The sequence below is a fragment of the Onychomys torridus genome, chromosome 7, assembly GCF_903995425.1.
Source record: "Onychomys torridus chromosome 7, mOncTor1.1, whole genome shotgun sequence".
In the NCBI taxonomy this organism is placed as follows: domain Eukaryota; kingdom Metazoa; phylum Chordata; class Mammalia; order Rodentia; family Cricetidae; genus Onychomys; species Onychomys torridus.
The window spans coordinates 56,411,399-56,436,713 of NC_050449.1; the positions used below are offsets into that span (position 1 = coordinate 56,411,399).

General features: G+C 41.2%; 1 protein-coding gene across 1 annotated transcript in view; it reads right to left on the bottom strand.

Moving 5' to 3' along the window:
* Pias1 (protein inhibitor of activated STAT 1) overlaps positions 1-25,315 on the bottom strand; it is a 119,555-nt gene that overhangs the window by 80,327 nt on the left and 13,913 nt on the right. The window contains exon 2 of the mRNA XM_036192707.1: positions 7,580-8,024. Coding sequence (XP_036048600.1) covers positions 7,580-8,024 — 445 coding nt within the window. The remainder of the gene's footprint in view (positions 1-7,579; positions 8,025-25,315) is intronic.

Genomic DNA, 25,315 nt, shown 5'->3' on the forward strand with positions numbered 1-25,315 from the left:
AGTCTGCACTATCATGTGCAGCATGAAGGGGTGTGTGTGTGTGTGTGTGTGTGTGTGTGTTTAAATTTGCATTCTATGTGGATGGGTGTTCTGGAAACATGTGAGTCTGTCTCTATCTAGTGCCTGTTCTGCGTCTCCGGGATCTGGAGGAAGACAGTTGTGAGCTGCCTTATGAGAAGTCATGGAATCAAACCCTAGCCCTCTGAAAACAGCCATTGTACTTAACTGAGCCACCTCCCTACCCAGACCTCTCCATTCTAACAGGCTTTATTTCATATTTACAACTGTATAAATGAGCTCTTTACTGATTCTGTCAAAACTCCTTTCTAAGCAAGAAAGTCTAATATAGTTCCCAAGATGACATTCAAATACTCAGATACTATTCACTAAAGCACACGAAATACCTCAGCCTCAGACTTCGGGACAACTGTGTAAACACTACTAAATATGAAGCTAGAATCAGCAGATAAGAAGATTATCAACAAGGCATAGGTGTGCAAGGTAAACCTTGGAGTTTTGCTCTGAAGATCAGAGCCAGTGCTGCCAAAGTAGGAAGCAAAGGTTCTAGTGAGGAGGCCCACCCACAGAAATTGAGGACTTTGCACTCTGCCCCCAAGCTTCCATCTGTACACAGGAACACAGCTTGTGCTCACTTCTTAAGAGTGCTCACAAACCCCCTGAAAGCTCTTCCATCACTGCTTAGGTCACTCTGGAGACCAGGCTGCCCTGGAACTCAGACATCCGCCTGCCTCTGCCTCCCGAGTGCTGGGATTAAAGATGTGTGCCACCACCGCCCTCAGAAGTTTTTATATGAATGATTTATGTTATCTTTAAAAGCCTGACTTGCAGATATCTGTATGGAAATACTTCCTTTAAAAAGGAAAGGGAGGGGACTGGAGAGATGGCTCAGAGGTTAAGAGCACTAGCTGCTCTTCCAGAGGTCCTGGGTTCAATTTCAAGCAACCATCTGTAATGAGATCTAGCGTCCTCTTCTGGTATGTAAGCATACATGCAGACAGAACACTGTACACATAATAATAAATCTTAAAAAAAAAAAAAAAAAAAGGAAAGGGGCTGCTGCAAAATAATTCCATGGTAGCTACCTTCGTCACATGCATAGGGCCCTGAGCTTAATTACACATAGAGAGGTGGAAAAAATAAAGAAAAGGGGCTACTCTGGCCTGGAGAGACAACTCAGAGGTCAAGAGCACTGGCTGCTCTGGCAGAGGCCCTAGGTTTGATTCCCAGCACCCACACGGTGGCTCACAACCATCTGTAACTCCAGTCCCAGGGGACCCAAAGCTCTCCTTAGGCACTAGGCATGAATGTGATATACAGACTTAGATATAAGCAAAACACACACACACATTAAAAAAATAATAATATTGCCTAGTAAGCACAAGGCCCAGGGTTTGATCCTCAGCTCAAAAATTAATAATAATAATTAAAATTTTAAGGGAACAATAATCTAGCCTTATAAGACTATAAGCCCTCAATGGGACAGAAGTAGCCAAAGTGCTTGCCTAGCATGCATGAAGTCTTGGGTTTTATAAAACAAGGCATGGTAGGTAGCCTGCCTATAGTCTGAGGAGGCAGGAAGATCGGGAGCTCAAGGCTAACTTCTACTAAATAGGGAATGTGAAGCTAGACTGCTACATAAGACCTGATGTCAATACAAACACAGCTTACAAACTATCTTCTCAGCCATCCTATCCGCTAGGATCTTCAGAACTCCTTTGACTGTAGCAGGAAACATAGATCTCCTGACATACACCTGTGATTACAGTACTTACAAGACAGAAGCAGGAGCTGAGTGAGTTTTAAGAAAGTCTGGACTGTATTAAGGAGACCCTATCAATTGATTAACTGATTAATTGCAGTTATAAGCTGAATGTTTTTAATGTAGTATGTTTGTGAAGGTCTAGGACTAGAAACACTTATCACAACATCCAGACTGAGTATTTTTAGACTGTGATCATATCAATGCTTATGGCCAAATGGAAGGGGGAAAGAATAATCAAATTTACCTGTCACATTCTAAATCAAGTGACAGCTGTGATCAGGTAATCAACTATAAGCTAAGCTCTTTAAAGGCTTTATTTTAATGTGTGTATTTGAATATGAAATGAAGAAATATGAAATGAAGAAAATACCAGAAGCTATTTAATTTCTCAATATGATTTTCCAAGATCTAAACAAATGAGCTTTTCCAAAAAAAATCTGTATTCTGTATGAATGGAGCCACTTCATTCTATGGAGAACACACACACCAAAACAGTTTTGCTAGGTGTGGTAACACATGCCTTTAATCCCAGATTGATCTCTGTGAGTTTGAGACAGCATGGACTACATAGCAAGTTCAAGGTCTACCAGGGTTACATAGTATAAGTAAGACCCTCTCATTTACTAACACTAAAGAACCCAGAAAAACACAGTCCTACAACTGTGTTCATCCTAAATTTTTCAGGTTACTCACAATCTTTCTCAATAAATCCTTTTCAGATTCATGAAAGCACTCCCATGCAACAAATGTTTACTGAATCAAGCTTCTACACATTACTTTTTGGTATGATCATTTGATTCAGAATCAAAATGTTTATTTTCATTCTACGATAAGGAATGAGAAATCTGAAACATAGTGACACACTACTTTTGTATTCTTATGTGAAAACGTACCACAATCCAAACACCTAGTATTTGAATCAAATTCTACATGCAGTCAATTCTGGTTCTTTGCAGCAGTTCTGCTCTGTGCAGTCAGGTACTCAAGCAATGAACTAGTACTAATGGAAGTGGGGTTTGGCTCCTGCAAGCCTCTCAGCTCACAAAATTTACATCAACTAATCAGCACATAACCTCATTGTATGTGCTAATATTTTGTGTATTGTGTGTTTCCATCTGAAAACTCCTCATTTAATAATATGTTGCTGACTCATCAACCTTAAGCCAACACTGCTAACCCTGCCTGAACAAAGCTTGCCTAACACTTGTATCTTACATAGTTCTTGTTTTGGGGACAGACTCTCTCTGTATAGCCTTGGCTGTCCCAGTACTTGTCTCTGCCTCCCAAGCACTGTAACTAAAGGCATGGGCCACCACACCCAGCTCAATCAAGGTTTACATCAATCAGACCACTATACAATATTTTAGGATGACATTTAGGGGCCATTTAAAACAGTGAAAACAAACAAAAGAACCAAGTTTGGTGACACTTGGGAGGTAAGGCCAGAAAAATCTGGAGTTCAAGGTCATCAGCAGCTACATGAGTTGAATTTGTAGCTATCTGCTTAATATCTTTACGGGAAAATCAAATATGCTTATCTACAACTATTACACATTAAAATGCCCTTAAGGTGGTGGTGGTGGGAGGCAGAAATGGACATGATCAAGACCTATTTTTTACATGCATGAAAGTGTCAAAGAATAAATTAAAAATATTCTAAACCTTCACATCTTTAATCCAGCATTTGGAAGGAAGGAGGTGGAAGCCAGCCTGTTGACATAATGAGTTCCAGGCCATTCAGAGTATACAGAAAGACCTTGTCTCAAAAAGGGGGGGGGTGTCCCTGAAAAAACAGTCCCTAAGTCGGGCTGTATACAGGTAGTTACAGAACTTGAGAGACCAAAGAATCAGGACTATTACAAGTTTGAGGCTTGCCTGGACTACACACAAAGAGTTCCAAGTCTGGGACTACATGAGACCTTCTCTTAAAAAAACAAAACAAAAACAAAACCTTCAAAACTTCTCAAAATGTGTTCTCAGGTTTCACCAATACATAAAACTGAAATACTCAGTGATTTATGACAAGAATCAACAAACTTTCTCCAGAAAGTGCCAGACAGTAAATAGGCTGTGCAGGCACACATGGTCTCTGTTACATATTCACTGTTGATTTAAAACAACAACAACAACATTTATTTACTTATAGGGTGGGAGTGGCACACATATGTGGAGGTCAAAGAATAACTCTGGGGAGTCAATTTTCTCCTTGTCCATGTAGTTCCCAAGGATCAAAGTTATTTTGTCATGCTTAGTGACAAGACCTTTACCAACCTGTCACCTCCTGGTACAGTCACTGGTTTAATTTTAATCTGGAGTATACCAACAAATTCTGAACTGGGTCTGCTGTCTCATAAGTAATCAGGACCTAAGGACTAGAGCCTTCCTAGGAAGGCTGATGCAAGCTCCAACTAAGCTAGGCTACACAGTGAGCTCCAAGCCAGCCTAGACTACAGAGCCTTACACAACAGAATTCTTAACTAGGAATCACCCAAAAAAGAGGACACAGGTTACAATCAGTTTGCCACCATGGGTTACATACCAAGACTCTTGTCTTTAAAAAAATTGGGTGTGTGTGTGTGGTGGAGATCATGTGCTGCAGAGATGGATGGCTCAGTGGTTAAGAGTATGCACTGTTCTTCCAGAGGACCCAAGTTCGATCCCTAGAAATCTTGTCAGGTGGCTCACAATCAATCACCTTTAAGTCCAGCTCCAGAGGGGCATCCAACACCTCAGGCCTCTTTGAGCACCTGCACTCACATGCACATACAGACACTTAATGAAAGTAATAAAAATAAATCTTTTAAAATTATTTTTATTTTTTGAGATAGAGTCTCTCTGCGTAGCCCTGACTGTCCTGGAACTCACTCTGTAGACCAGGCTGGCCTCAAACTCACAGAGAACCACCTGCCTCTGTCTCTTGAGTGCTGGGATTAAAACACTAAAATGTAAGGGTAAACAATGATAAATTAAATCAAACTACAATACCCATATGCTCATCCAGTCTGCACTTCTACTCTCCATAACAAAATTGGTACACATATGAAATATAATCTAATCACACCAACACTTGAGATTTATGTTAGTGAAAACATGGAAAGTTAACTGTTAAGAAAAGAGTTTTAAAGCCAGATTAAAATACAAGCTACCAACATTCTTCTATAAAATTTCAGATGATCTAACAATTGTTCTCCAGATGATATGTGTCTACATGGCACATTAACTTTATATAAAATGGTAGAGATCTACATGAATCAGTCAACAAAAGATGCTTATCTTATTAAGGAAGAAATAAAAGTTAAAGCACACAATCCTAAGTACAAAATTCATCTATAGCCGGACGGTGGTGGCGCACGCCTTTAATCCCAGCACTAGGGAGGCAGAGCCAGGCAGATCTCAGTAAGGTCGAGGCCAGGCTGGGCTACCAAGTAAGTTCCAGGAAAGGCGCAAAATTACAAAAAAAAAACCAAAAAAAAAAAAAATCTATGAAAGATAATAAACACCATGTATTAATCTGTGTATACATACAAACTGCTAACAATTTCTTTTCTTTTTTACAATGAACGTACATAAGCTTTATATGTATTAGGTAGATTTTTTTTCCCTTGTTTGGCCATTTTAAGAATAAAATGGGGCTCAAAAGATGGCTCAGCAGTTAAGAGCACTTACTGTTCTTGTAGAGGACCTGGGTTCAATTCCCAGCATCCAGAGAGTGACTTACAACCAGTAACTCCAGCACCAAGGAATCTAATAGCCTCTTCTGATCCCCACAGATACCAGGTACCCATGTGCAGACAAAACATTCACTCAAATAAATAAAAAAATAAAATAAAATACACCCTTATATTTTAGTGTTTTTATGTTTTTTAAGAATAAAATGGTTTTTGTTGTTTGTCAGGCTGGCAAGATGGCTCAGCAGGTAAGGGCATTTGCCTTTAAGCCTGACCACCTAAATTTGATTCCAAGGATTTGCATAGTAGAAAGGAAGAACCAACTCTATGACCTTCTATGCATGCTGTAACACATACATAAAGGGAGTACACATGTGTATACAGTATACACACACACACACACACACACACAAAATGTAAAATTAAATTCATACAGAATAAAATGCACGTTTTTTGAAAATACCTTCTGTATCTTCATTTATTCTTAGAAATTCTGTTAAATGCAACTAAAATAAAAATACTTTGTTGTTCAGTGACAGAATTTCAGCAATGCTTTCAAAATCATGATCCCACACCAATGCACAAACATGAACCACTGATTGGACTCAATGGATTGTAAACAAACCAACAGAAAGGAAGTGAGGAGGGGGCCATATTTAGGAAGATCCAAGGAGAGCTGAAGGAGATGAGGGTGGATACGATCAAAATATACTGTATACATATATGAAATTCTCAAAGAATAAATTAAAAATCTACTTTTAAAATTTTGGAGAGGTCCAAAAGACTGGTGGCTCATGCTTGCAATCCCAGCTCTAAGAGGGCAGAGAGGAGGATCAAGAATTCAAGGTCATACTCTGCCTCATGAAGAATACTAGGCCAACCTGGACTACATGAGACCCATTCCCCCCTAAACATGAACTCCTTCTCTTCTCTAAAAGTACTCAAAACTTGTTCTCAGTACTCAGCAATCCCTTCAACTGAAATGTTTAATATTAATGACAGGAGTCAAAACATTTCTATAAGAGCCAGACAGGAAATACTTTAGGCTCTGGGGGCACACATGATCTGTTATTTATATATTCATTAGCTTTGTTTACATTTTAGGAATATGTAAAAAAAAAAAATTCTGAACTGGGGATAGTGGCTTTCACGTGCAATCTTAGCATCCAGGAAGTAGAAGTAGTCACAGGACTGCTGTGAGTACTGGGCCAGTCAGGGTTACAGAGTGAGACTCTCCCTCAAACAACAACTAAATTCTTACATAAATACCACACAAAACCAAACCACTAGAATTAGCTTGCCAGCTACAATTTGTCAACCACTGGTTTCTAACAAGGCAACATCCAGAAAAGTTTGCTGTTAAAGTATAGTCTACCAAAGGCATCAAAAATCACAACAAAGTCAACTGTGTGTCACATTAATAAAGCAGATGACATCATACCAACTAAAACTGATTAATAAATATGCTGAACTCTATACCTTGACAAGGCAATCTCAGGATGGGAAACCTACTAACAGAAACTTCTAGCACTCATATTACATATAAGAATTTGTATGTGTCACATGTATGTCTAACACACATGTCTCCACTTGAAAAACAGCAGCTGAAAGCTGACCACAACATCAAAGCTCAAATTTTCTTTCATGATAATTAAAACCATTTATACATTCAAGTAATCAAAACTGGTCAGATTGTTTTAGATGTCATCAACTGCTGAAAATTAAGAACAGAATTTAGAGACTGGTGGAGATTTGTTTTCAATTGTAATTTATAAGGGTTACTATACATTAATTAGAAGCCAGCCACAGTGGAACATTCCTTTAATCCAATGGCTCTGGAGGCAGAGGCAGGAGGATCTTTGTGAGTTCAAGGACAGTGTGGTCTATATATACTGGACAGCCAGAGATTATATGGTGAAACTTTAAGTATATATTGTGTCCGAAACTGTTTACTTTTGTCTAAAGAACAACTTTTATATAGTTGATTTAATCTAAACTCAAAAGATTCTCATTAACATCCTTAAGTTACTACCAAACGTGAACTTCATTAAGAATCAAACTGGGTCAGGTTGAAAGTCTAAAAGGAAAGTACAAATCACAGCAGTAACCAAATGGCCTCCTATCTTACCTAGACTGGTGGGTTTGATCAGCTCATCCAGCAGGTCATAGAATGGTAGCTTTTGCAGCTTTATATCCGGATGGACTGGGTGCAGTGCTGACGGGAGGTGTGGGAGCTCCAGTTCATGTTTAGGTCCCAGAAGAGAAACAGGGAGTAGTGGGGATGATGCAGGGTGACCGTCATAAGTGAGCTGTGGAATGGTAGATGGAGACAGAGTCGCTGGCATAGGACTTGAATGTACGTTGGGGATAGACAAGTCCGCGGGCGTCATAATTTTCTGAGGGAAGCGCCGCCTGTAGAGTTCTTTGATTTTCATCTGTACAGCAGGACTACAGCCAGCCTTTAACAAATGCAAGGCTTTTGTAAGAAGTTCGTGTTTGCGTCCGTGCTTGTTCCTCCCAGCGTAGCCCAACAGTACTTGGAGTTCAGAAACTCTAAGGCTCATAACCATTTGCTTAGAGAAAAAATTAAATGTAAAATATTAGTATATGAAACCATAATTTACAATTCTAAACAATTTTCACCTAGCCTCTTCATGTGGTTTGCTTAAATGCCAGCCCACTTAACATCCTTACCATTTCAAGCAAAGTTTAACCATTAATAATAAAGAAACTTGAAAAGTAATATGTGTAAGTTTACTGATTTCCATGTAGGATTATAAAGGACACAGGATCGAGTAACACTATGCAGGACCGTATCTCACTTTATCCTACCATTCAGTGACAGTAGCAAGCAAGCACTAATTCTCCAGAAGCACAGACTGCAGATAGCAGAGTAGTAATGTGCCCTCAAGAGCAGTCCTGCCTTGGGAAAAAACTGTAAGTACACTCAAACCAAACATCCCACCTCAAACCCCAGACAGATTATCAAGTACTGCTCTCTCTACCAACTCTGAAATTCAAGGAGCTATCGCTATTTTCCTGATGCCTATTCTCTTAGTCTTTGCTGTTATACAGTCCCATCCGATGCTAAAGCTCTTCATTCCCACTTAGACATAAAGAATTCCGCCTGTACACTATAATACATGAAGCTAAATGACAGAAATCTACTTACCTTCAATAATCCTGGGTTCACAATTTATTTCATCACGGTTTCTACCCCCCTTCTAAGAATAGGAAATGGAAATCTAATCAGAACCTTCCATTTTAAAGCAACAGAAAAGGGACTCAAAGAAGGACTGACCTGACCACACTACTAGGTATAGAAGAAGCCCTGTCTCTTCTTCCACTTGGATTCTCTGGCCTCATACCAAATACCAACATACAGTGGCTGCACTGCCTCCCTCCCCACCTTCCTGTACAACTCACTACAAATACCCTTTCTCAGCCAATCCAATGGAGCAGTGGCTCTCAACCTTCCTAATGCTGCAGCCCTTTAGGACAGTTCATCATGTCCCCCAACCATAAAATTACTTACTTGCTACTTGCTACTCCATAACTGCAATTTCGCTAATGTTACGAATTGTAATGTCTGTGTTTTCTGATGGTCTTAGGTGACCCTACCACCACCACAATGGGTTGCAACTCACAGATTGAGAACCGCTGCATTAGAGAGTCTGTTCAGGTGGCAGAACAGCCCCCAAAGTGACCGATGAATGAAGCACTCTGATGCAACAAGGGCTGGCTAGCCAAAGCTGTCAGTCACTGCACTGTTTCCCACCTTCAGGTCCAGCTTCAGCAGCCTGTCCCAGTAGACTGGAGCTGCTTTACTGTCTAACTCTACTGGCATTTCTTGGGTGTTTATTTTTCACACTTATCCTGTTACACTGTCATTTCTATCCATGCGGTGATTCCTTGTCTAGACTGAGGTTCTCCAGAGCTGATGACCATTCTAGACTGAGGTCCTCTGGGGTACATGACCATTTTATCTTCAGCACCTAGAACCAGTTTGTTATCAACTACATGGACAGTGAAGAAATGAACAAGAAAAGCATTCCAGAAGGAATGGAGATGGAGTGTGCAGCGATAATCATTCAAATGAATGGCCAAATTCTTGTGCTCTACAGAGGCATACAAAGATGTAACATAGACTTTGGGAACAAACTGATGAGCGTAATGGCCCACATGTGAAAGAGCAGCAATTGGGAGGCTGAGACAGGAAGAACTTAAGTTCAAGGCCAGCCTAAGATACATGGTCTCAAACAATAATAAAACAAATAATTCTGCCCCAATGCTACAGGTATTTTCTTTTTTGATATTAACAGACACTGAAAATAGGACTACAGTATCCTCTCCCTACTCACTGAAACATCCTAGAAAGGTATAAAATAACTGGAAAATTTTATTTAAAAAATAACTGCCAGGCATGGTGGAACACATCTATAATCCCAGGACTTGGGAGGCAAATCTCTCTGAGACAACCTGGTCTACACATAAAGTTCCAGGCCAGCCAGGACTATACAGTGAGATGAGACCTTGTCAAGTGAGGAAGGGAGGGATGAGAGAGAACAGAGCCAACAAGATGGTTCAGTGGGTACAGGTACTTATTTGACACCAGCCTAAGTTCAGACCCCAGCATCTACACAGTGGAAAGAGAGAGCAATTTCCTAATCATTTTCCTCTGACCTCCACATGCATGCCATAATACACACATCACCCTGCCTGCACGCGCAGTGTGGTGTGTGTGTGTGTGTGTGTGTGTGTGTGTGTGTGTGTGTGTGTGTGAGAGAGAGATATGTGCTGGAGCCTGCAGAGGTCAGAAGAGGGTACTGGATCCTATGGAAAGAGTTATAGGTGCTGTGAGGTTCCCCACAAGCGTACTGGGAACAAAACTTGGATTCTCTGGAAGAGCAGTAGCATGTGCTCTTAAGCACTAAACTGACTCTCCATTCCCAGAAATGCACTGTAAATCTTATGCTGGACATCTGTACTCTTGCTCTTGGGAGGCTGAGACAGAGGGAACTTGAGTTTAAAGCCAACTTGAGTTACAAAGGGAGAGCCTATTATTTCACAGTGATCTAGTTTTTAATAAAATAAAAAAAAAAAATCAAACCTTAAGGATTAGTAATTAAAAACAAATGGGAGTTGGCTGGTCTTTCTCTTCTGGAGCTGGGATAAAACACCATGACCAAGGCAACTTACAGAAGGAAGGGTTTATTTAGCTTATAGTTCCAGAGGGACAAGATTCCATCCATCATGCAGGGAATTCTGACTGCAGGCAGCTGGAACAGATGAGAGCTCACATCTCAAACTGTAAGCAGGAAGCAGAGAGAGCAAACTCGAAATGGGATGAGGCTTTAAACTCTCAAAGCCCACCTCCAGTGACATGCTCCCTTTAGCAAGGCCACACTTCCTACCCCTAGCCAAACAGTGCAACCAACTGGGACCAGTATTCAAACATCTGAGCCTATGGGAACCAGTCTCATTCAAACATCACACTGTCTTAGTTTCTTTCCCTGTTCTTGTTATAGAATGCTCGACAAAAGCAACTTAAGGGAAAAGATCTACACTGGCTCAAAATCCAAGGGGAAATCCATTATGATGGGGAAGACGACAGGAGCTTAAAGAAGTTGGCCACACCACATTCCCAATTGAGAGCCGAGAGCATTGCATACATTCATGCTACTCAGCTCCCTCTCTCCATTTATAAAACCCAGGACCCAAAACTGCTATTAATGGCCAGGAAATGGTGTTGCCCACAGGGGCAGGTCTTCCCACATCAATTAAAAAAACCAAGATACTCCCCATAGGCATGTCCAGAGGCCCAACTCCCAGGTGATTCTAGGTTCTGTCAATTAACACTAGCAGTCACACAGGCAAATGTGTTTGTTTTTAAAAGGGGGGGAACAGCATTAAATTTTAGAGATAAATATCTTTCCTTTTAATTCAATTCCATTCTCTAAGATACAAACAAAAACAGCAATTCAGTAATTACGACAAATTTCAGTGATGGTAACCTTTGTCATTAATTGTGACTACAAGATTAAATATAGCACAGATGTATTATTGTATTTCTATGAAAAACACACTGACAATTTACATAAAATCTCTTGTTTGAAGGATCAAAGAAAAAGGTAAGTGACAAAATAAACTCGACAGCTGTCAATTACATTTTAATTGCCTCAAAAAGACAAAGGGAACACTAGCAACTGTTAAAAGAATACCTACACAGCATCCACTCAAAGGACAGATGCTATTAACAAGTCAAAGTTTCTGGTTGGGGGGGTGTTTTGTTTTTTTAAGAGGACATATCATTGTTGTATTTTTGAAACAGGAAACATCATTTTTTACACAGGAAGCAAAAAATCTGCTGAATATCCACAATTAATTCTACTTCAAATAAATTTTCACAATTTTACAGAGACATTTCAAAGAAACAAATCACATGCTTTTTAATTGAGGGGTGGGAATCAATTAAAAAATGCATGTAGTTTACCTCAGTTTCCAGTTCAAGCTTCAGCATCTGAATTTAAAAAAAGTTATGGCTAAGACATATATGTGCTCCATGAATCATTTGGTGCAGCTGATAACCTTGCCCAGCGGCAGGCCAGGTGGTGGTCCTTGCTATTACTGGAACAGCTTTTTGCATACTCCTGGGGGACTATAATAAGCACTGTATTTTAGAGAACGAGAACTGAAGAAGAGGGCGGAAAGGTCCAGCCATCTGAAGTATCACTCAGATGAAAAGGCTGCAGAGAAGCATGCAGCAATTAATTCACAATGCAGAAGTGTTGACAACAGACAGGAAAACTAAACATTTAAATGCTTCTGAGATGCTGAAATGAAATATATTTTAATCTGAAATGTGCTTTAAAATTCTTCATTTGTTAAGACTACAATAAAATGAGTACTTACACTAAGGATAACATTAGCCATGGTAGCTATTAGAAATCATCACCTCCTAGGGAATTCCAGCATTCTGCTGACTACATACTTGATGATATAGTTCTTAGACTCCTAGGGGATTAAAAAGGGTTGGAAAGTGTATATATTCTGCACAGAAGAGTGTAGTTGAAAGTTCTTTTGTGTCCCGGCCTGCTGGCTGTTGGGACAAATCTCTCCCAGTCGTGTCAGAGGCTTATATTAATTTTAAGTGTTTGGCCATTAGCTCAGGCTTACTACTGACTAGCTCTTACACTTCAACTCAGCCCATTTCTATTAATCAATATGTCACCATGTGTTCTGTCGCTTTACCTGTGTGCCATTACATGCTGCTCCCCGGACAGCATCTCTTGACTCGACCTTCCTCTTCCCAGAATTTTCTTTGTCAGCTTAACCAGCCTATACTTCCTGCCTGGCTACTGGCCAATCAGCATTTTATTAAACTAGTGTACAAAAGCATTATCCCACAGCAAGAGAGTATTCTGTGAAGGCAATCTTCCTAAAGTGTTCTACTTTGATCAGACAGACATATACACGGCTTTAAAATTTTTTGATGTATTTGATGTACACCTGCATGTGAATTCCAAAGGAGGCCAGAGGGGGGGTCATCAGATCCCCTTGACCTGGAGTTGCAGGCAGTTGTGAGCCATGTGATGTGGATGCTAGGAACCAAACACAGGTCCTCTGGAAGAAAAGCAAGCATATTTTAGCCACTGCATTCTCTCCAGCCCCAAATATAGATTTTTTTAAAGTATTTTTTAAAATTTGTTATTTTATATGTATGAATGTTTTACCTCCGTGTATGCACATGCACCATGTGCATGCCTGATGCTCATAGAGGTCAAAAGAGGGCATTGGATCCTCTGGAACTAGAGTTATAAATGGTTGTGAGCTAACATGGTCATGGGAATTGAACCTGAGCACAGTAAGAACAAGTGCTCTTAACCACTGTGACATCTTTCTAGCCCATGTACTTTGTTTGATTTGTTTTTGTTTGTCTGTTTTTCAAGACAGGGTTTCTCTGTGTACATCTGGCTGTCCTGGAATTTGCTTTGTCGACCAAGCTGGCCTTCAATTCAGAGATCCTCCTTCCTCTGCCTCCTAAGTGCTGGCATTAAAGACATGCACCACTACTACCCAGCCCATGTACACATCTTTTAAAATCCTAATAGTTTTATAAGAACAGTAGTTCCTTGCTGCATCTTCAATTTTAGCCTTTTCTTCTGGAATTTGACGCCATCTGTACAGCAGCTTGTTAATTTTTCCTTGAAGGTATCTACTGACTTCCAATTATAAGAGATAATGTTTTTAGCTGTCAAATCTCATCACTTACCATCTCCCCATCATAATTTGTGATTGAATCAACTATCTCTGCTTACATTATTACAACGCCTGTAAATAAAATTCACTGCTGAACCAAAAGTACATCACAATTATGCTTTCTTTTCATATAACTTCACTCTCTTTATATTTAATATCAACCATTTTTGTGCCTGATTAGTATTCCATGTACCTACTGTCGATTCATTTGCATAGTCAAACTTTCCTCTCAATATATTCAATTATGTGAAAGCTGTTTTAATTTTGGCTGGCTTTACTTTATATTTTTTTATTCTTTTTTTTTTTCTAATCTTATTTTGTTTTGAGTTGTCTTGTTTTATTTCTTTGAGACAGGGGTTTCTCCATATATAGCCCAAACTATATGGAACTTGCTATGTAGCTCAGACTAGCTTCAAACTCAGTATCTTCTTACCTCAGACCCTAGAGTGCTAAAATTACAGAACTCTTTCTTCCTAAAAACATAGCCCCAGTAGCCTGCTACAAGGCTCCAATGTGTACAGTTAGATCTGAGCCTAGTGCACACTTATGATCACAGAATTTCCCTTTTCTGTGTCCCAGGAACTCTCATTTGTATCCCACACTGAACACTGTTTCCTCATCGCTGGGCCTCCTTTCTTGGCTTCTCTTCTTAGTGGGGGGTTTTTCCTCCAGTAGAGTTCTGAGAAGGGGGCATGGGAGGTGTCTTTTATACCTTGCATTACTATAAAATCAATACTTTCTCACGCTCAATCCTTGAGTTTGGCTCAGTATAGAATTTTAGAGAGAAAAAATTCAGCAGAATTTAAGATATTTCCTTATTTTCCATTTCTGGTGTTGCTATTAAAAAAGTTAGAGCTGGAGAGAAAGCTCAGCAGTTAAAAGTACTTGGTGGTCTTGTAGAGGGCCCAGGTTCAATTCCCACCATCCACATGGTGGCTCACCACCATCTTTAACTCCAGTTCTAGGGGAATCTGACTCCCTCTTTTGATCTCTGAGGGCAGGAGGCACACATGCATGCATTCAGGCAGAATACTCATACATATAATATATAAATAAATCTTTTTAAAATGTTTTTTTAAGCTTAGATAATAGGCTTTTGTGGCACATGACTATATAATCCCAGCACTTGGAAGGTGGGGCTGGGGGATCAGAAGTTCAAAGTCACCCTAAGCTAAACAGTGTGTTTGGTGTTAGCCTGTATTTCAGGAGACCCTATCTCAAACAAACCAACCAACAACCCCCTTACTGTTCATCTCTAATGGTTACCTGTATATCCCCCATCTGGAAGCTGGTAGAATTTCCTCTTTAGATGTTCTGAAATTTCACAGCATCATACCTCAACAATGACTTTTTAGTAACTGTTGAGCCTTTACATTTAGAGACACATGTCTTGGAGGGTTTCTAACAAGTCTTCCATGTTTTTTGTTTTTGTTTTGTTCTCTTTCTCACAGACTGCCATTTAGATACTAAACTTCCCTAAGTGTTTTCAGGGGGATTGTATGGAATAGGATTATCTGTCATTCCAAAGACAACATCACCTCAATCTCCTTTGTAGATACATAAAATTCACACACACACACACACACACACACACACACACACACACACACACACACCCCTACCTGTTCCCAACCACACAAGGGGAAGGAGTCCATTTTGCAATTAAATAGAAAGTGCCAGTTTCATACTCTCCTTAGCCATAGCCTTCCTTATTAAAAGTCGTGTCTATATTGTAAGCAGGTATGAGGCCACTCCAGCTCTCATTCACAGCCTGCTGTGGTAGTTTCAGGTCAGTCACAAAGCAGACTCTGCACTGTGAGTCTTTATCTAATATCACTATATAACCAAGTATGAACTAGAATGAAATTTTAACAAACAAAAATAGGCAACTAATAATGTCTTATTTCAGATACAATATTATTTTCTATAAATCTAAACTTCTATAATTATATACACTAATGTCAGGCATGGTGATTCATACCTTTACTCCAGGCACTGGGAAGAAGCAGGAGGGCTGAGAGAAGTCTGCAATCTACAGAGTTCCAACCCAGCCTGGTCTACATAATGAATTCCAGGCCTGCTAGGATGCAAAGTGAGACTGTCCCCCAAGAAACTCAACAACAAATCAGATATATTAAGAAAGGCATATTAAAATAAAATTCCATTATTTTCAAAGTCAGATGATTCAATGAGACTAAATTCTCAATTCTGGACCATTTCTAATCTTTCCCATTAGAAATGGTTCATAAACTGAGCACAGTGGCTCAAATCTCACACCTGAGAGACAGAGGCAGGTTTATTGCCATGAGTGTGAAGCCAGGGCTTCAGCATGAAGACTAGGGCTACTACATAGTGAGTCCCAGATCATGGGCTACAAAGAGACAGAGACATAGCCTTTAAAAGCAAACAAGCAAACAAACAGAAAGGAAAGAAAAAAAAAGATACAAATGAAAACACAAAATTGGTAGATTAGTAATTTGTCAACAATGTCTAGTTCAACCAGAAAACCTAGTTAGACAGTTTCTACTCCAAGTAGTAAATCAGGTTGGCTGCATCCTTCTCCATAATCATCTCCCTCGCAATGTCTCATCTTTTATTTATTTCTCAACATAAGACAACTGGAGAGTGATCTGCAGCACCAGCCCCTCCAGCTATCACCTTCATCTCTCAGCCTCCATTCCATCATACTGATTACACTATGCTCTCAAAAGATGACAAAATATTGTGATTATATGTAAACAGAGATTCCATTTTCCTTCAAGCAATACACAAACTTAACATTTTGAAAGGGTTACCATGGTTTCACTTTTTGATAGATGATTTATACGTCATCCCTATCTATGCCCTACCACATTTCATGAAACATATGGATATAGGCTTCAGAAAGCTCCTTTTTGTTAAAATGAATACTAAAAATAACAAATCTATCTTAGACTGTTTTAAAATTTGGACACAGTATTAAGTTTAGTTTAATTTAATTTAAAATTCTAGAATTTAAAACACTAACACATTGACCAACTTCATGTGCAGAGACAAGAAAATATGGTTCTTATTTAAGGAAAATGCTGCTCTGTCATGACTGAATAGGCTCTCCTAGTGCCTGCATTTCCCCTGGGGTCTAAGCTGCACTAGGACCCTATCCCTCATCTCTAGTCCACCTGCAACAGACTCACCTTCCCACTCACCAATCGTTCAGCAACCCATCCACCAGCAGCAATTAATTAGGTAAGTTTCTCCTTTGGTCTAAGGAAGCAATTGTTAAGTGTCTGGCACTCCTCTGGTAGTCTTGGAGGGAAAGGTGGCTGGGGGCACCGCTCTCTTGATCTTACCCCATGCCCTCACCCTTGAGCTGTAACACTGCAGTTTCCTTAAGCCAAACCAGCTACTGTGCCCCTTGCTGCCCTCTTCTCCCATCTTCCCTTCAGAGCAGAACAGAGCACAGAGCAGAGGGCAGAGGGCACAGAGCAGAGGGCACAGGGCACAGGGCAGAGAGCAGAGCCCAGCAAAGAGCAAGAACAAAGCAGAGAGCACAGAACATGGAGCACAGAGCACAGAGCAGAACACAGAGTATAGAGCAGGACACAGAGCACAGAGTATAGAGTATAGAGCAGAGCATAGAGCACAGAGCAGAACACAGAGCATAGAGCAGAGCAGAGAATAAAAGCAGAGAGCATAGATCAAAGAGCAGAGCAGGGGTTGGGGATTTAGTTCAGTGGTAGAGCACTTGCCTAGCAAGCGCAAGGCCTTGGGTTTGATCCTCAGCTCAAAAAACAAAAAACAAACAAACAAAAAAAAAACATAGAGGAGAGCAGAGCACAGAACAGAGCATAGAACACAGAGCAAAGAGGAGAGCAGAGCACAAAACAGAGCACAGAGCACAGAGCAGAGAGCACAGAGCAGAGAGTAGAGAGCACAGAGCACAGAGCAGAAAACAGAGAGTATTGAGTACAGAGCATAGAGCAGAGAACAGAGAGTATTGAGTACAGAGCATAGAGCAGAGAACAGAGAGTAGAGAGCACAGAGCATAAAGCAGAGTACAGAGCACAGAGCAGAGAACAGAGAGTAGAGAGTACAGAGCATAGAGCATAGAGCAGAGAACAGAGAGTAGAGAGTACAGAGTACAGAGTACAGAGCCCAGAGCCCAGAATAAGAGCAGACAGAGCACAGAGCAGAGCAATCAGTGAATGGCTTTGGCCAGAGCACAGCAAGGGCTTTGCCGAAGCAGATCTATAACACTTTGCTGGGGAAAACCCTCCGCTCTGGAACCAAGCTGTAACCCTTTTGTTGGGAAAGCCAACAGAGCTGCCTGTAATCCCACAACTCCTCTAGGCCCTTGTGGCTTTTGGGACCCCATTCCCGACCCTTTCCTGTGGATGAGACTATCCTCCTAGAGCTCAGTTTTTGTTCTCTAAAGATCTGGCACCAGGCACAAAGTCTCTCCGATGGCTTAGCCAGGATAGGTCCCTGAGACCCTTGTTGAGTGTGGTGACCCACTGAACAGCTTGGTCCTCTTTCAGTCCTGAGGATGCCCACTACTACAGGCTGCAGTGACATTTCCTTCTCTCATCCATGGGAACGTGTCTTTCATACTCTCTCATTCCCCTTTGGGATGCCTCTTAGAAAACCTCCAGCCTATACGCCTGGCACCCTACCTGAAGGGCCCTAAATTTATTCACTTTTGTAATCAAATTTGGCTTCAATACCACTTATATAATCAATCCAAAATGTCACCTAATGGCACCTTAGATCCTAATATTATTTGGGACCTTTACCAATACTGTGAGCAATTGGGGAAATGGAGATTCCCCATTCCCCTTTTCTCTGCTTCTAGCCGTTTTTTGTGTAGCGTAGTCCCCCCAACCCCCATGTAAACATCCTGTCTTTTAAGTTACCACTGATGGTAAGCTTGTTGCAAAGTGGGCACCAGGATCCAGACATAGCAGGAGCTAGGGGGAAGCAAAGGAGTAGGCCGTTTGCAACCTGCACACACCCTGCACATACTCTTCACTGGCTGGTGCATCTCTCAGCTCCTTCCTACTGTGTCCTCTGTCATAGGCAGAGCTTAAACTCCTCCTAGCTGTGAGGCCCAAACCAGATGATTCTTCCAGATGATTCTTTCGATCACACTAACAAGTCTCCCCCTTATCAGCCTCAACCAACAGTCCCTTCTCTTCCTCTCCAGCCTCTCTGGTTTTCCTTTTTCCCTTCTCAGAGACAGGGCCCAGATAGTCCCCAACCAGGACCTTAATGGAATTACAATATCCCAGAGAGCATCCTTGCTAGGGACAAATTTGTAACTTGCCTCCTGGCTGGTTTTCACAAGAATACCCTTAAAACGGTGTAGGGATTATGAAAAAACCCAGGTCAACCAGGACAAACATGAAAACCTGACTCAATTCCTAGACCACCTCACAAATGCCCTCTTACAATATACCAATCTGTATCCCCAGACCCCAAATGGAAAACAACTCCCTGTGACTTACTTATTTTCCCAGAGTTCCCTGATTTTAGGCCTCTTAAACATCTAGAGAAAGGACCTCTGACTCGACAGGCAGAAGTCTTAGCAGAGGTGTACCACGGGAAAGATGAAAAAGCCCAAAACAAAAATACCTGATGCTAGCCAAGGCCTTTCGACTATTGCAACTGCCCAGGCTCTGTGACCTCCCAAAGCCTGAGAACCTGCAGGTCCCTGTTTCAAATGCAGTGAGGAAGGTTACTGGTCCCTGGACTGTCTGGACCCTTGTAAACCAGCCAGACCTATGATCCTCATGGCAGAAGGGCATCAAGCCCAGATCGTCCTTCAGCCAACCTCCTAGATCTGGCCATGGACGACTAAGGAGACCAGGCTCCCTTGGTCTGACCACTGCCATCTCTGACTGGAAGCCTTGAGTAGACATCACAATATCAGGGCGATCTATCCATTCCCTTCTGGACACTGGAGGCCACCAACTTAGTTCTGACACAGTTTTAGCGACCCACATCTTCTTGTTCCCCTATTGTCAGGGTAGGGTGACAGCTTTACCAGCCTCACTAAACCCCACCAACTGCCAGGCTCCACCCGCAGGACACTCTAACTGCCCTAACTGCTGGACCCAACCCCCACCCTACAGAGTAAAGAACACAATCTCTGGACGTGAACTCCCACCAATTTCTGCCCTGGAAAGCTTACCCTCCCCAAAAATCTCTATGCAAGCCCTGTATCAAGGACAGTTCTCTGTTGTTCTCTTGGTAGAGGCAGCCACCCTCTCGGTTTGTTCCCCTCTCAATCAATGTCCTATGGGGTTTGTTGTGCGGCACGACTCTGTGGTATTCCTTGGCTCCTGACTCCCAGGATACCTTTCCATCTGAGCTGTAATGTACAGTTGTGCTAGAAATTCTCCTTCCATGGATGTTCAGACACTTACTCTACTCCAAACACTGGGGAAGGGAGCTTGGGAAGATCAAGAGATGAGCATGAGGATGCACACACTAACCCAACACCTAGTGTGTGCCAGGATGGGAATACTATGTATAGGATTTAGACAGTGGTATTGATTGGACGCTAGTTTATCAAACTATAACTTTAGGGGTGCACTCTCACTTTTAAAAGGAAGGAATTGTGGGCTAGTGAGATGACAAAGTGGTTTGTAAAAGCGCTTACTGCCAAGACTACCTGTTTAATCTCTGGAACCCCCAGGGTAAAAGAAGAGAACCAACAATAGCTGTCCTCTAACTCTACACACTAGTCAAGTTACACACACACACACACACACACACACACACACACACACACACACACACTAAAGGATTGCCAGGCATAGTGGTACACACATAATTCTAGCACTTGGGAGACTAGGATGAGATTGCTAGTTCAAGACCAGCCTGGACTACACAGCAAGACTGTCTCAAAACTTCCCCCCCTCAAAAAAAGAAAAGAAACAAACGAACAAATGGGGCTTGGAGTGGTATATCATACATGTTAACCAGGGTTTAAGAAACCTTGCATCTACCCAACTCAGAAAAACCCTTGCTACCTCCCAATCTTCCCCCAACCTAAACAAACATACTGCACTTGCAACTGGAGACACTAGCTCACCTAACATGTTTCAGACAAGCAACTAAAAGAAACTGTACAGCTAAGAGAAGGATAAGAAGCCTAAACAGGAGAACTTTCAATGCATCAAAAAAGTAAGAAAAAGAGTGTATTCTATAACTACATAAGGTCTTTAAATTGCAGGCCTCAGTCTGGATCCCAGAACTCAGATGAAGGAAAAGCCTGGAAGGCCTGTATCAGAACTACTTCAAAGTAGTGGCAGAACCTACTTGAAGCTAGAGTTAGAAGTGTGTGAACTCAGACTCCAGAGTCAGACCTCAAGTCCAACAATGCTCCAATAATGCTAACAACTAGAGGCACTAGTAATTTTAATACCTCTAGAAAGAATACAAACTTTCCACCAACAATATAGTTTCTGTGTGCATGCACATCTGTGCAGATATACTTGCCCATGTGTGTACATGGAGAAGTAGGTCAACATTCAGTGGACATTCTTTTTTTATTATTTATTGGAAGGGGAAACACTCGTAGAGGTTAGAGGATAACTTTCAAGAGTTGGTTCTCTCAGCACACTTTTAACCCCAGCACATGGGAGGCAGAGAGAGAGAGAGAGAGAGAGAGAGAGAGAGAGAGAGAGACACGGACGTAGGATCTCTGTGAGCTTGAGGACAGTCAGGTCTATATAGTGAGCTATAGGACACCCAGGGCTGCATAGAGAGACTCTGTCTCAAAATAAAGGGGCAAAGGGTTGGTTCTCTCCTTCTAGCATGTAGGTCCTGGGTGTCAATCTCAAATCTTCAAGCTGGATGGCAGGTGCCCTTACCCACTGAGCCAGCTTAACGGCCCCTCCTCAGAATTATTGACCCTACTTCCATTCAACCTAATCTTGGGTGAACTCACTGCCTCATGATTTGAAAATGCTATCACTAATAACTCTTGCATCTCCTCCTAAGCACCTCTCCTTTATGAGCCAGATATACACAAGTCAACATGTCCAAACCCATTGCCAACCTCCCAAGTCTTGCATCACCTAACCACTTCCCAGTGCACCACCCTGCTCCTTCCTTCTCTCCTGCATCCACCAAGTCCTTAATAGAGCCCACCACCACTTTAATTCACATCCACATGATCTCTTCCCAAATATCTGTGACACTTTGTACAGGTTTTCTCTAGCTAGGAATGGTTCCTCATGCCTTTAATCCCAGAACTTTGGATGCTGAGGAAACGAGGACTGTCACCAGTTTTAGGCCAGTGTGGGCCACACAGTGAATTCTAGGATAGTCTAGGCTACAGAGTAAGCACCTGTTTTAAAAATATTAAAAAGTAGACAGATGGAAGGGAGGGAGAAAAAGGGAAAAAGGAAAGAGATTCTTTCTCCAAGACATGTCTCTCAATGTTCTCAATGCTCTTTCTAGTAAAGTCTGATGATGTCAATGATTTAACAGCTGAATCATCTCTCCTGCCACTATACACCTCTTTAAAAAGTCTTTTACCCTTAAGAGGCTACAGTATTTTGAAATCTTATTAGAAGGACATTTGGACCAATGTTTCTTTTCCAGTCTTTTTAAGACAGTGTCTTGCTATGTAGCCCAGGCTGGCCTTAGACTCCCTATGGAGACTAGGCTGACCCCAAACTTATGACAATCCTCCTTTCTCAACCACTCAAGTGCTAGGGTTACAGACATGTGCCACCACATCTGGTTGTCTTAAAATCCTACCAACAAAAACAAAAAACAAAACAAAAAACTGAACAGAGTCTTTCAGATACCACCCTAGATGTGTAGATGGGGTAGGGTGACCATAACCCTGAAAAGTGTAGATGGGGTAGGGTGGCCCAAATGTATTATATACCTGTATGAAGTTGTCAAAGAGTAGGGGGGGAAAAGTATAGACAAAAATGTAAACACACACAATTGTATAGCCTATGTTTGGCTTTCATCCCCAAAGGGAGAAAAACTAAAACAAATATGTAAGTTGTTAATCAATCACAGATATATTTGCTAAGAGCTAAGCCATGCTAGAGAGGAAATTAACTCAGGTTAAAGCACATCTTACAGACTGTTCATTTGTCTATACAATTTTCATCTATGTCCATTGAAAAAAAGCAATGCAGGGTTGAGACATAACCTAATAAACATACCTATACCTATACCTATCTATATATCTATATATCCCATACCATGAATGCACTTCCAGCACATTCATTCAGTACATTGGCTGCAGGGACACAGGCCATCACTCAGCAGCTATGGGTTGGCTAACTTGTTAATAGATGTCTTTTCTATAAGTGACCTGTTCTTGTCTTTTTAAACTATTTAAAAAAATGTCAAGAACAAAGTAAAAAGGACAGTCTCATTTTAAACTAGAAACTTCTGAAGTATGCCTCTTCATATTCTTTTCAAAAAATTTTAAGTTTCTAGTTTTTATATTCTTGAAAATGGAGACTATGCCCTCCCCTTTGTGTTGAACCTATCAATTGTGTTACTAGGGTTTGAGCTGAAGCTCAATGGTAGAGCTTTTTGACTATCATGGAAGAGGCCCTGGGTTTGAATCCCAGGACTATACAAAAAGGAAAAAGAAAAACCTACTGATTATAAATCAAATAGAAAATATTGGACTTTGTCTTAACTGGTGTCTCTGTGGCTGTGAAAAAACATCATGACCAAAAAGCAGCTCCAAAGAAAGAAAAGGTTTATTTCATCTTACACTTTGAGGTAACAGTCCATCACTGAGGGTAGTCAGCACAGGAACTCAAACAAGGCAGGAACCTAGAGGTAGGAACTGATATAGAGACCATGGAGGAGTGCTGCTTACTGGCTTGTTCCTCATGGCTTGTTCAGCTACCTTTCTTTTATTACCACAGTACCCAAGACCCAGGGGTGGCACCATCCACTGTAGGCTGGGCCTTCTCACATCAGTCATCAATCAAGGAAATGCACTACAAGTTTACCCACAGGCCCAATCTAGTTAGAACATTTTCTCAACTGAGGTTCGCTCTTCCAAAATGGCTCTAGGCTTATGTCAAGCTGACATAAAACTAGCCAACAGACCTGTATTTGCTTACACATTTCTTAGTTTGAGAGAGGGTCTTACTATATAGCTTAGGCTAATCTTGAACTCAAAATTACCCTTGGATAAGACTCCTTAGTGCATAATTTAGAGGCATACACCACCAGGTCCAGCAAAATAGAGGGAAAAAAATCATCATTTAAAACTGAATAAGCCGAGAGTAATAGGGCATGCTTTTAATCCCAACACTGGGTAGATAGAGACAGGCACTTCTCTGATTTTAAGGCCAGCCTGGACTACATACATAGCAAGTTCCAAGACAGCCAGAAATACATAGTGAAACCTGGGCTCAAAATAAATAGACAGACAGACAAACAGATAAGCAGTAATGAGTGGAATTGAGAGAGCACTTAGCAGTTAAGAAAGGATCCAATATCAATTCCCAGTACCCATGTTGACAGCTCACAACTCCCTGTAACTCCAGCTCAAGGGGATCCCACACCTCTGGCTTGCACAATCACCTGCACTAGCACAAGTGCATACCTGTGTGCCCTCCCCCACTTAAAAATAAAATAAATATGAAATAATAATGAGGGGACTGGTCAGACTGCTAAGCCAGTAAAGTACTTGCTGCACAAATCTGTTGACCTGAGGTCAATTCTCAGAAATCATGTTAAGGTAGAGAGAACCAACTCCACGCCCAGCTGGCAATTTCTTAAAGACTGTTCCAATATAGAATCTGAAACCATAACAATGAATATTTCTTATTTATTAAAAGTCATTCTGGGGGCTGGAGAGATGGCTCAGAGGTTAAGAGCACTGGCTGCTCTTTCAGAGGTCTTGAGCTCAAATCCCAGCAACCACATGGTGTCTTACAGCCATCTGTAATAAGATCTGGTGCCCTCTCCTGGCATGCAGGATTACATGCAAGCAGAACACTGTATACATAATAAATAAATAAATCTTAAACAATAACAACAAAAAAATACTGACTGTCAGGGCCACTACTGGTTTGGTGTTTCAAAAATATATATTTAAGTTTCTCCATGAGTTCTGGTTGACCTTCTTCTGGTCTAATTGATCAAAATTGGTGAGACTGGTATTTCATAGGAAGTCAAATGGAATTTATCAGCCCTCAACCCACAGCATATTCCTTAAGCACCTGAGGGAGGATGCATTTAGACAGAGCAACCTACCCATGCTACCAGAGGGCAGAAACTTTACCCCAAACATACCAGCTAGTCTGGTCACCCCTTGAAAAAGTAAATAGTACAGATTTAAGAAATGAATCTCTTATCTTCAATTCAAAAATAAAAAAGTAAGTAAGTAAATAAATAAATAAATAAATAAAGTCATTCTGAAGGCCAAGTATGGTGGTGCACTCCTTTAATCCCAGCACTTGGAAGACAGAGGCAGTGGATCTCTAAGTTGGAGGCCAGCTTGGTCTACAGAGCGAGTCCCAGGACAGGAACAGCCAGGGCTAAACAGAGAAACCCCCATCTCAAAAAACCAGTCATTTTGAAGTCCAATGGTACACATTTGTAATTCCAGCACTTGGGAGGT